The sequence below is a fragment of the Pipistrellus kuhlii genome, unplaced genomic scaffold (assembly GCF_014108245.1).
Source record: "Pipistrellus kuhlii isolate mPipKuh1 unplaced genomic scaffold, mPipKuh1.p scaffold_m20_p_8, whole genome shotgun sequence".
Taxonomy (NCBI): domain Eukaryota; kingdom Metazoa; phylum Chordata; class Mammalia; order Chiroptera; family Vespertilionidae; genus Pipistrellus; species Pipistrellus kuhlii.
This window is the reverse complement of record NW_023425584.1, coordinates 11,826,360-11,839,412: the sequence shown is the minus strand read 5'-3', so window position 1 is coordinate 11,839,412 and position 13,053 is coordinate 11,826,360. Positions and strand designations below refer to the sequence as shown.

At 51.2% G+C, this 13,053-nt stretch overlaps 1 protein-coding gene across 1 annotated transcript in view; it reads right to left on the bottom strand.

Moving 5' to 3' along the window:
* The window catches only part of CCNJL (cyclin J like), a 46,248-nt gene that overhangs the window by 5,454 nt on the left and 27,741 nt on the right, over positions 1 to 13,053 (bottom strand). Inside the window, exon 4 of the mRNA XM_036424599.2 lies at positions 481 to 783. Within this exon, the coding sequence (XP_036280492.1) occupies positions 481 to 783 (303 nt within the window). The remainder of the gene's footprint in view (positions 1 to 480; positions 784 to 13,053) is intronic.

The window sequence follows — 13,053 nt, the reverse complement described above, 5'->3', positions numbered from 1 at the left end:
TAATAAGCTGCTATTTCTCTTTTACACATGACTGGTAACATTGGGTGAACCCTTGTTCCTTTCCTGTTTATCCCTTGCAAAGTGGGAGTGATCTGGGTGGATGGGCTCTAGTCGGTAAGAACTCTGGATGCCAAAACCGGTTTGGCCCAGTGGATAGAGCATCAGCCTGTGGACTGAAAGGTCCCAGGTTCGATTCTAGTCAAGGGCATGCACCTTGGTTGTGGGCACATCCCCAGTGGGGGCGTGCAGGAGGCAGCTGATCAATGTTTCTCTCTCATTTATGTTTCTAACTCACTATCCCTCTCCCTTCCTCTCTGTAAAAAATCAATAAAATATATTTTTTTAAAAATCAATAAAATATATTTAAAAACAACAACAACAACAACAACTCTCTGGATGGACATGCATGCCTCTTGGTGCCACCTGATCCTGGCCCCTGGGTGGTGGAGGAGGGGCCACAGGTCCCCACACCGGGCCCACCTTGCAGGGTGACCTCTAGGAAGTAGTGGGCGTACTCCTTGAGGCACTCTTTGGTCTTGCGGGCGCAGGTGGTGGGCCAGCTGTGGCAGTGCTGGTCCTTCTGGCTGACGGAGGCCAGGAGGTAGTAGTCCAGGAAGTGGGCGGGCGTGGGCAGGCAGAGGTTCCAGTTGAAGGCTGCCAGCAGCAGCAGCTCCGTGCTCAGCAGCTCCTTCTTGGTGAGGCTGAAGTTCTGGCTGCTCAGGATCCTCGTACTGTTTATCTGCTCCAGCTTGGGCACGTGGTCTTCCTTGTCCTCGAATTTACCTGTGGGAGGAGAAGAGGTCACCGGACCACAGCCTGCACCCAGGAATTTAGTAAAGGTCCAATGTCAAGTGCCTGGACGGGTGCCGGCAGAGAGGACGGAAAACCGAAAGGCCCCGAGGCGGAGGGAGGACGAACATAGACACTGGACCTGTCAAACCTGGGCTCACAACCCCAAGCCACTATGTCCAGCTGTGTGACCAGGCACAGGTGTCTCACCCTCTCTGTGCCTCAGTTCTCTCATCCATAAAGTGGAAACCAGACCTCAGAGACAAGGACAAAACGCATTCCAAATGATCAGAACAGCACATGGGACACAGAAGATCCTCACTAGCAGTCAGCAACAGCGAGGGCCTGAGGAATGAGGTGGGCTCTCCTGTCTGGTCATAACTGATTCCCCCCAGGACTGCTTAGAGGGTCAGGCCATAGTCACAACGACTCTGCAAGTCTGACCCTGCCCTCCCCCCACCGCTCCCCAGATGTGGAAAAGCCCTTCGACAGTTCCCCGTTGTGTAGTACTGAGTTTAAGGTTCATCAGTGGATTTTTATTTGGGGTCCTCTCAGGAACAGAGCATGTGGGAGAGGAGCCTCGGAAAGACTCGTGGGTGGGAGAAGACAGGAGAGGGAAGAAGCCCCAAAGGGTCCTTCATCAAATGCATCACCAGTGGGGTCGCCCGGAGCCGATCCCTACAAGGAGTTCTCAGAAACAATGTACAACCTGAGCCTGGGGCCAGGGAACCCCTGGCGGGCATCCTCCGGACAGAGAAGCAGCCGGTGGCACGTGGGGGGTCAGGCCCACTGAGGGTTGAGGTGCTGGGGCCGTGGGCGGGAACTGGCAGCCTCCATGGGGGAGGCTCTGCAGATGGGGCTGCTGGGGACCTCCCAGTCTCACACCCCTCGCCCTGGGGAAACCGAACACACCTGGCCGGGGCCTCTGTCACTGCAATTCTCTGAAGGCACCAGGCTCTCCTTGCCTCGGAGCCTCGTCTACACAGCCCTCGGTCTGGAGCACCCTTCCCCATCCCCTCCTCACTCAGCCAACCTGGCCTCGTTCTCCACCTTCAGTGTCACTGCCTCCTGGAAGCTTTCCTTGACCACAGTCCCCACGTTCTGCCCGGCCCCCCACCAGACAGGAAGCCCCGCTCTGGCCCCCAAGCCCAACCTCACTGGGCGCAGAGCAGCTGCGGAGCGAGCGGTAGAAGACGCAGCTGCGCTCCAGCACACGCCGGCCAGGGCAGGAGCAGCCAACGTGCTGCACACCTGTGCACAACCGCCAGCGCCGCCAACCCAGTTCTCACGGGGCTCCCGTGTCTCTCAGGGGAGAGGAGGAGGGAACCCCCACCACAGGCTGCCCTGCAGCAGAAGCGACAAGTCCTCAGCAGGGCCCCAGCGATGTCACAGAGAAGCCCGGGTGCCCATCTTCCTGGCAAGCCCGTCAGCACCCACTAAATGGACGAAGGTGGTGTGACACCCACCTCTGGTCTTGGGCATGGAGGAGCCGAGGGAGTGGAATGTACAACACGGGAGGATCAAGAAGACTACCGACAGCTTTTTACTTGGCTTACACCCCATCTCCATCCAACGCACACCTTCCCTTCCCGGACATGAAGGGGCCACTCAAGCAGGCAAAGGAAAGGGCAACGCCACCCAAGGGGAAGAGCCTCTAGTATAGGGGTGTCGAACTCAATCAGAGAAGGGGCCAAAATCTAAAATCCAGCCTAAATCGCGGGCCGAATGGTTTACTGAACAGTCATAAACTGTCATTGTGATGGAAACGCAGCGGAGTGCAGTGATGACAGCGCGGTGCGGGCCACATTGTAAGGCCTGGCGGGACGGATTTGGCCCGCGGGCCTTGTGTTTGACACATGTGCTCTAGTACAACCGAAATCCCAGGGTGGGGCCTGGCCTCAGCCCCATGGCCTCCATCCCAAGCACAGGATCCAGCCACATGGAACGCAGACTCTCCTCCAGCCGGGAGTGTTGGTCCCCTCACCTGCCTTATCATGGGTCCTTCAGAACTCAGTTCATTAAATAAATAAATAAATAAATAATAATACTAGTCTTTATTGGTTTTCAAAGACAGGAAAGGGAGAGAGAGAAACGCATCAATGATGAGAGAGATCATCCGTATGTCCCCGACTGGGGATCAAGCCTGAAATCCAGGCATGTGCCCTGACTGGGGAATCGAACTGTGACCTCCTCGTGCTTGGATGCTCAACCACTAAGCCACACTGGCCAGGCTCCAGAGCTCAGTTCAGAGGCCACTGGATGTCACCAAGGCTCTTCTCACAATCAGACGCTAATTGAGCATTAATAACCCTGAGCAGCAGGTCTAAGCCTCATGAGGACAGGAACCATGTTCCACCCATTCCCTGCTGGGCCCCAGGTCCCAGCACAGTCCCCCACACCCAGGAGGTACCCAATGAGTGTTCACTGAGAGAGGAAGGGCTGTCTCTGGGTAGTGAAATTTTAAGCCATTTGAATTGTCCTCTAATGAGCTCTATCTGTATTCCCTACCTTTTTTTCTTATGATCATGTATCTTTTGTGCAATTTAAAAAGAAACTATATATAAATATATATTTTTTAAAAATTCTTTTGCAAAATTGTAAAGGTTTTCCTGAACCCTGTCCTGAACTATTCACAGGCACTCCACACACAGGAGTTCTTTTCTTCCCAGCAGCAGAAGGTGGCGCGGTGAAGGTCACGGTCCCAGCAGAAACGGGCCCTATGCTGGGGGTGGCACTGCTGGCAGCAATCTATTCCGCCTGGCAGATGCGCTCAATCAGATTAGTGTCCTCCGGGCCCCCGGTGCTTTGCAGACCTTTCAGAGCTCTGCCTGCTCCCCAGCCACCAGGCCCGAGAGGATTACCCTGGAATGGAAAGGGCCATGATTACTGATGAGCCTGACTGCACCTGCTGCTTCCTGAGGACCCACCACGCTACAGGCCAGAGACAGGCAGGGTGTGTGTGTGTGTGTGGGGGGGGGGTCTGAATCCACAGTGTTCTGGCTCTGAACCTAACACACTGAACGCCACAGGCCTTCCCTTCCCACCTAGGAGCATGCCTGGATGCAGATGGAGTGGCCATGTGGAGTGGAAAGAGCCTTCCTGCCCAGCACGCAGGGCTGCCCGGGGTCCTGGGCTGGAGTCTAGGCTGGGCTGGGCACTGTGCTTTGTGCTCCACACCCACTGGATCCTCCCAGGCAGGTTCTGTTCAGAGACACAGAGACAACGCTCTGAGAACTCCGCTCCACATTTGGGAGCGACCTCACAGCCCCTGCTCTTAACTGCCGGCCAGCCGCCCCCAGCTTAGTGATGACTCCCCAGCACCAAGCAATTCACGGCCAGAAAAGTTTATGGGTTTCCTGGAGTTGCATGTGCCTAGCACACATCCCCTCCCCTTCTCCCAGGACTGTGAGTGGGGCCAGTCCTTTGTCCCCAGAGCCGCCACTCAACTGCCTGCCCTGACCGACAAGACACACGGCACAGATGCCTGGAAGTCTGCAGGCAGCCCCCCAGGGCAGCATGGGGGGCAGAAGACTATCTTTCCAAGTCAGACAGGAGCCAAAGACCATCTTCAACTTGTTGGGTGTATTTGGAAAATTTTCAAATCCACAGATAAGGTTTAGGAATTGAGATGACCCTTCAACCCAATTCACTGATTGATTGGTGTGTGTGTGTGTGTGTGTATGCAAATACTGGTTCTGCTCAATCATTTCTAGTGACTTTGCAGATGTGACTTTAGCATCTATCCTAAGGTCATTTTCCTACGTGATTATAATGCTATTAGCAATCCTAAGAACATCAGCATTAATACAATAACATTTCCTAATATTCAATTTATATTTGACTTTCTGCAAGGGTCCCAAATGTCTTTTATAACTTTTTTTTTTTAAATGTCTTATTGATTTTTTATAGAGAGGAAGGGAGAGGGATAGAGAGTCAGAAACATGAAAGAGAAACATTGATCAGCTGCCTCCTGCACACCTTCTACTGGGGATGTGCCCGCAACCAAGGTACATGCCCCTGACCGGAATTGAACCTAGGACCCTTCAATCCACAGGCCGATGCTCTATCCACTGAGCCAGAGCATAACTTTTTTTTTTTTTTTTTTTTAAAGATATAGGATCCAACGAAGCTCACATAGGGTCTTGGATGATGGATGATTCTCATCACTGACATTTCTATCTCCCTCTCTCTTACTCTCTCTGAAATCAATGAAAAAATATTTTTAAAAAACACACATAAAAACAAACAACTCTTTGGATTTCTGTAGTTATCAGAGGGCAGAGGGGTGCTTCCTAATCATCCCAAAGGGGTTACTGCTCATACCTTCGGCAGACAAGACAGATTTTTAGCAATCTGATGGGGAAGCCAGGAAACTACTCCGAGGCCAGCCCCCTCAAAAAGGCTGTTTTACTTTGCGAATGTCTCTAGTCCCATTCTCTGTTTTTCATGTAACTGACTCTGGATGAATCCAGGCCAAGGGTCTTGTGTAAAAAGTAAAAATAAAAATACAAGACCAGAAAACTGGTCTTGTCTTTTTATTTTTTTTATTTTTTTTATTTTAGATGGTCTGATTGCGGACTGCGGGCTTAACCCCCCAGTAGAGGGCACGCAGGAGGCAGCCAATCATCATAGAGGTTTCTATCTCTCTCCCTTCCTTTCTGAAATTAAAAAAAAAAAAAGAGGCAGAGAGTCCACACACCAGGATGTGAGCTGCCCAGGGCAGGGCAGCTGCAGGCCAGGCTCCACCACAGCCCGCAGGCAGCTGAAACCCCAGCAGCCCCAGGGAGGGGACACCTCAGAGGACTTGTTTGTATGCCCCACACAGCACACTGTGCATCCTGGTAACAACCCCGGGGGCTGGCAGTGTTTTCCACATCAATCAGAAGCTCAGAAAGACAGATGGCCCCCTCATCCAGCTGGCTGGTAAGGGACGACGTTAAAATAAGTCTGGCTGTCTGCTCCACGAGGGTGGGGCCACATCTGTCTTGTAGAACATCCCAGATCCCCTTCATCTAGCACAGCCTCTGGCATAAAGTTAATACTTTAAAAATCTGCGTTTTCTGGGTTTTTAAGGGAATGAATAAATGGCTCCAAAAGCCCAGAGTTTTCTAAACCACATGTAGGACATCTCTAATATAGTCACCAGGATCCCTGAAATCCCAGTTTCTCCACAAGGAAATCCCAGGGATGAGGTGTCAGACCAGTTGCAGCCCCTCCCCATGTAACTGCCCTGCTCCCCACAAATACTCTTGTCTTCACCTTGCCCTCTGCTTGGGCTGTAAAGTCATTCAATCCCAGAACTTGTCCACTAAGGGGCTGCATGATCAACAGGGCCTCGTTTCCAATGAGAGAAATGAAGCTGAAGAGTGAGTCTCCACTGGTATACTTCCTACAGTAAAGAATACCCAACTCTGCCCAAACCAGCCTTTTCGTTAAAAAAACAGAACCAGCCATGCCAGTGTAGCTCAGTGGTTGAGTTCCAACCTATGAACTAGGAAGTTGCGGTTCCATTCCTGGTTGGGGCCTGGTTTCTGGCTCAATCCCCAAAAGGAGGGCAGGCAGAAGGCAACTGATGGATGATTCTCATCAATGACATTTCTCTCTCTCTCTCCCTCTCCCTTGCTTTCTCTGAAGTCAATAAAAATATATTTTAAAACACACACAAAAACAAAACAACTCTTTGGATTTCTGTAGTTATCAGAGGGCAAACAAGAGAGACAGATTTTGAACAATCTGGTGGGGAAGCCAGGAAACCACTCTGAGGCCAGCTCCCTCCAAAAGGCTGTTTTACTCTGCGATGCAGCACAGAGGGACAGAGTGCACTCTGAGGATGAGCATCTGGGCTCTAGGAGGCTGGCCACCCACCAGCTGTGTGGTCTGGGGCAAGTCTCCACCTCTGGGGCTGTGCAATGTGAACAGAAGTAGACAGAATTGTGGTGAGGATGGCACCAGGGCTCGGTGTGCTGAGAGGAGTGTGCTCAGCAACCTAGGATCCAGCTCTGCTGTAACTACTATAAACCTCTGCTCAGTTCAGCACCCACTGAGCCATCAGTCACAGGCACAGACAGTTCAGTTTATAGACAGGATTTGAAGTGGGGGAGAGAGAGAAAGCCAGGGACAGAGCAAGCAAAACCTCCAGCTACGAGAGCATTTTCATGGCGGTCTTCATGGAAGGCAAAAAGCTGTGAAGACCAAAGGAGTGGGGAGCAGGGAGCATCTCCACTCTGCCCTGAAGCACCTGATCCAGGAATGACCGAGATTTCTGGCCACCCCAGGGACCTGGAAGTTATGGAGTGTCCTGGAGAAACGAGCCTCCAATCCCAGGCTCAGCTCCCTGCCCTCCTTGGGAAACTAAGAAAAGGCTCCCTTACTGTGCCTTCCTCCTTCCTCTTAACAGTAGGGCTGTCCTGCCGAAACTGGTTTGGCTCAATGGATAGAGCGTCAGCCTGCAGACTGAAAGGTCCCGGGTTCGATTCCGGTCAAGGGCATGTGCCTGGGTTGCGGGCACATCCCCACTGGGAGGTGTGCAGGAGGCAGCTGGTCGATGATTCTCTCTCATTCAGGTTTCTAACTCTCTATCCCTCTCCTTTCCTCTTGTAAAAAATCAATAAAAAATATATATTAAAAACAAACAAACAAAAATAAATAAAAAGTAGGGCTGTCCTGTTTGAGGCTGTATCTCTGGAATCTGGGACACAGCAGTCCTTGACAGATAATGAATGAATGAACGAATGCCCATTTCTGACAGGTTGGATCAATTCCTGAGTACAACGTTGGAAAAAGACTACAGATGAGGTGGCAGGCCACTATTTCCTTCCAGAGGAAGCTGTAAAAATGCCTCCCGGGTCAGAGGTCGCACTCAGCCAGCTGGGCCGCACACACTGGCTTTGAGGGCTTCCCTGTCTCAGGATGCAGCAATTGGTGCGGTGACTTCCCATGGCGGCCCCGCCAAATCGCTGGCTCCTCTGTGCTCCGCTGTACACGGGACCCAGATAATTTCACCGGCTGCCTAAAAACAGGGGCCGTGAGCCCTGGCCTGTGTGGCTCGGTTGGTTTGGGATCCCTTAACCGACCCACTCAGGGTCTGGTTTCTGGAGGAGGCTGCACACTAAAATGAATAGGGAGACTGGAAAAGAGTTAATTTGGGACAAATGGGGGGCCAGGTGGGAGTCAACCTCTAGTGGGAAGACTACCATTAGGCTCTGGCCTAGCTATCCCTTTTATCGAGGCTATGGGATACACCCATTACCCTTAAGCAGCTTTGGGAAACTCCCATAACCCTTAGGCAGGTAATAAGCAGATTATCATATCAGTAAGGATTTACATGATTATAAGATGGGGAAGTTGCTTCAGTTACCATAGTCTCAATTAGATAAGGGGTGGTTGGCTCTGACCTTTCAGAGCTTCAAGGTTGACCAACCCCTTTCTATTAGTGAGACAGTGATTGGTTTCCGGCAGGTTGGTTGGAGTGTGGTCTCATAAACGGGAAGGTTGCAGGTGCAATTCGTCAGGGTACAACCTGGGTTTCAGGTTTGGCTCCAAGCACCTGTCACATAAACAGCTGGCATTGGAGCCAGGGTAGGTAGGGTCAGGGCTCTGTGCGGAGACAGTGTCCCAGATTCCCAAGATGCATCCTCCTGTAAGGAAAGTCACTGCTGGGCCGAATGTTCACGCCCAGCTCTGAGGGGGCTGCTCTGGCCTAGACGGGGCTGTGTATCCAGGAAGAGCAGAGAGCAAGTCCTCTGGGCAGTGCCAAAGGCGTGGGCATCACAGGTCCAGGGCCCCCTTTTCTCCAGCCTCTGCTGGGAGAGGAAAAGGAAGAGAAGAGGCAATCTTGGCCATTCCCGTGAGGTTAGAAGGGGTACCGCTCCAGACATGGGACCAGGTCCTGAGGACTTAAGTTTTCATCCAGGTCAGCGAACGCGGGGCTCAGAAAGCAGAGCCGGGGACCCCCAGCAACCTCTCCACTGCTGGCCAAGTCCTCCCGGTGCGGCCCTATCAGGAAGTGACCTGCTACGGCAACGGCCCCTGTGGTACAGTGGCTGAGAACAAAGGCTCAGGGACAGTCCGGACAGTAAGAGGAGGGGGGAGAAATCAGTCTTGCAAACAAATAAAGCAATACTTTAAAAAATACAATGAAGCTCTGACTGGTTTGGCTCAGTGGATAGAGAGAGCATCGGCCTGTGGACTGAAAGGTCCCAGGTTCGATTCCGGTCAAGGGCATGTACCTTGGGTTGCAGGCACATCCCCAGTGGGAGGTGTGCAGGAGGCAGCTCATTGATGTTTCTAATTCTCTATCCTTCTCCCTTCCTCTCTGTAAAAAAATTAATAACATATTTTTTTTAAAAATACAATGAAATATATGGTATATATTTTCTGCCAGGCCAGCGTGGCTCAGTGGTTGAACATTGACCCATGAACTAGAGGTCATGGTTTCCATTCCTGGTCAGGGCACATACCCTGGTTGTGGGGTCGATCCCCAGGGTGGGGCATGCAGGAGGCAGGAAATCAATGATTCTCTCTCATCATTGTTGTTTCCATCTCTCTCTCCCTCTCCCATCCTCTCTCTGAAATCAATAAAAACACATTAAAATAAAATAAAAAAAAGACTCAGGGACAGCTCCTGATTCGCCATCCTAGCAGTGCACCCTGGGGCCAGTAATCTAACTTACTGGGTCTCAGTTTCCTCCTGTCAACAGGGGGGGGGGGGGGGAATAATATTGCTTACCACGTGGAATTGTTTTGGGGAATAAAATAAGTAAATCCATGCAAAGAACTCAGACTGTGCCTGGCACATAAACACGCATTAAATATTAGCCATTCCATGATCACCGAGGCCAGAATCCGTCCTCCTCCCTTAAACTCTGATTATATATTTAAAAATGTAATGATCTTACAACTAATTTTTCTTTTTCATATTTTTTATATATTCCAATTTTCTACACGGCATAAATAGTAATCTCCCACTGAGAAAAAGGAGTTCAAACTTTTCAGGAGGCAAGAAGCAACTGTTGGGACCGTAGAAGCCAGAACTGGCATAGTGACTCCGAAAGAAGGTTCTGGAACGTGGGTCTGCCCTTAGCCCAAGACGATCCTGGCACAAATCTGCTTTACAAGTGCCCACAGGTCAGGAGGTCTCAGACTTTCCTAGACGAGTTCCAGAAACCCAACTTGTCAGTGACAAAGAAGAAACTTCCTGTCTAGACACTGAAATGCTTATAATTAACACGACGGCTGAGGAGGCAGGGAGAGGCATGCTCCTTGAAGACAGCCTCGAGAATCCAGGCAAACACAGCTACCCTAAAAACAACCCCTCCCCTCGCCTCCCAGGGTGCAACAGGCTGGTGTGCTTCCTTCGGGCCTGAGAGGGGCTTTAACGCAGCCGAGGCTGCCTTGCTGCGACCATCACAACCAGTGCCGATGGGGCAGTGGGTGCCCGGCGAAGGGTGGGCTGTCGTGACCTGGGCAGTGACCTCTCCACCGTGGGTCTCCCAGGGAACAAAGAACCTAACGAATGAGGACGCCAGGGTCCTCCTCCACATCAGCAAGAGCAGGAGAAGGGACAGAAGCAATCCTGGGCGTGCCTGAACGGGGGAGAAGGTCCTACAAGACACAAGCATGCACTACGGAGAGACTTCAAGGTTAAAGCGAATAAAAAACAAACAAAAACAAACACCCTTTGTGAGAACCAATGGAAAGGAAGCCTGAGCTGCTGGAACTCATTCCCTATGAATTCATGGCATAAGTGGGGAAAAATAAAGACTTCTGTGCTGATAAAAAACAAAAACAAAAACAAAAAAACAAAAAAACAAACCCCCGGCGCCAGCAGCCGCACTGCAGGCAGCACGAAGAGCAGGCAGGTGCCTGACGTCAGCGTTCCAGCCGTCTCCCCGCTAACCTGGGTGAGCCAGGCTGTTCTCCCAACAGGAAGGACACTTGGGTTTTTCTTAGAAGGGCAATTACCCTATTCTTGGCCTGGACCCAGAGGCCTGCGGGCAATGCCTGGCTGGAAGGCTGCTTCTTTCGGACGGGGACTTGGCCTGTGATGTGCTCCACTGTCTGCAGGCTCAGCGCGGAGTAGGTACATGGGTGTGAAATGAATCCTCTTGGTTGACCAAGACTGTGTACATTCCTTCCATTCACTGAGCACAGCGTCTGGCATATAGCAGAGGCCGAATAAGTGCTCTTGAATGATTTACCTGTGTGGGGTCAAGGGCTCCTGAACACTGCATCTACAATGAACTCATGCAGGTTAAGACCTCCATCCCCCTACACACACAAAAACAACAACAAAAAAACACACAAAAAACCACCACCCTGAGAGCCCAGAGCCCAGGCTCTGGACAAACAGGTCTGGGCAGCAGACTTGCTAACATAAACTGCACAATTTCTGAGTTTCCAGCCCGGCCAGCTGTCTGACAGGCACACACACAAAATCCTCCCCACCCCCCAAAATAACTCCAGGCCTGCCAGTCTGCAGAGATGGAAACAGGAACTGGAAAATCACCATGTCCTCGCCCGCTGTGCTGTGACCCTGCAGCCCAGGGCCCGGATCTGTGCAGCGTGGCCGTCACGTGATGGACCACCCCGCCCTGTGCTGAGTGACCACCGAGATGCCAGTGAGGAGAAGGTGCCCAACAGTGTTGCAGCAGCTCTCAGGGAAAACAATAGACAATTGGCACGTTACACGCATGCATTCAACGTAAGCCCTATCCTGACTTTGGAAACGTGAAACCGTGGCCTAGGAGAAAAGTATTCCTTGAGGAGGGCACTCTTACGAGAGTTAAAATTTTATCTCCTGCATGGGGACAGCCACATGTCCTTGCAGATTTGGGGTTAATCCTGCAAGCAAATCTCACGCTCGGTCCGAAATACACTCCTGGAAAAGGCCACCCAGTCCACTTGCCCCATTTTCAAGTGCTGCTTACAATCAGTGCACCGGAGGCACCCTGAGCACCCCTGCCTGGAGGGCCGGTGGGCTTACCCTCCCTGGGGAAGGAAAGCAGTGCCCTCCTTCATCCTTTCCACCAGGAGGGATTAAGACTACTTTCAAGTTTCTGAAATCTCCACCCGGTAGTTCCATCCTACACCTCCACTCAACTGTCAAAGAAGCTGCTTCTCAGAGGCAAGCTATCAGATGATCAAAGCCGGGGGACAGAGGGGAAAAGGAGAGGTGCAGGGGGTGGTCCTGGGGCGGGAAGGTGGGTTCCTGGGAGAAAGACAGATCCAGCACACAAGCACCCGGCAGGCAATGGCTTTCGCTGACCCACCCTACGAGATGTGGCTATCATACGTACTTTTTTTTTTTTTAATTTTATTAAATTATTGTCTGTGTACATATTTTACCATTGCCCACCCCCCCCCCATACATACCCACCCTCCCCAGAGTTTTGTGTCCATTGGTTGTACTTATATGCATGTATACAAGTCCTTCGGTTGATCTCTTATCTCTCCCAGATCTCCCTACCCTCCCCGCTGTAATTTTATAGTCTGCTTATTACTTTACTGTCTCTATAGCTATTTTTTGGTTCATCAGTTTATAATGTTCTTTATTATCCATAAATGAGTGAGGTCATGTGATGTTTCTCTTTATCATACATTCTGGTTTCAGAAGCCTTCAGAGCTGGTCTGGGAGTGGATTCCTGGCCTGGACATCGCAGACCGGACGGGGCAGGCAGGCAGAAGGGGAATATGCTCCCCAGGGGAGCACAGGAGAAACGCCACCCGTGGACGCCGGGGAGGGGCCAGGGTGCGGAAGGGACAGCACCCCTCTTCTGACAGTTTGCTGTTTGGGTGGAAGGCATGGCTCCACATCTCCCCAAAATTAAGTTGAATTTAAGAAGAAGAAAAAAAAAAAGGGATCTCATCAAGTGTCGGTTTTGTCGCAACCTCTGCAAGGCATTTTAGCGCTAGCTATCAAAATTTTAAGTGCACACACCCCTGGGTCCAATAGTTCCACCTCTGCAATACGGATAACCCTGAAAACATCAAGGGAAAGAAGCCAGACACAAAAGGCCACATATTGTATGATTCCTTTTTTTTTTTTTTTTTTAAATATATTTTATTGATTTTGTACAGAGAGGAAGGGAGAGAGATAGTTAGAAACATCGATGAGAGAGTCATCAATCAGCTGCCTCTTGCACACCCCCTACTGGGGATATGCCCGCAACCAAGGTACATGCCCTTGACCGGAATCGAACCCGGGACCTTTCAGTCCCCAAGCCTACGCTCTATCCATTGAGCCAAACCGGTTTCGGCTGTATG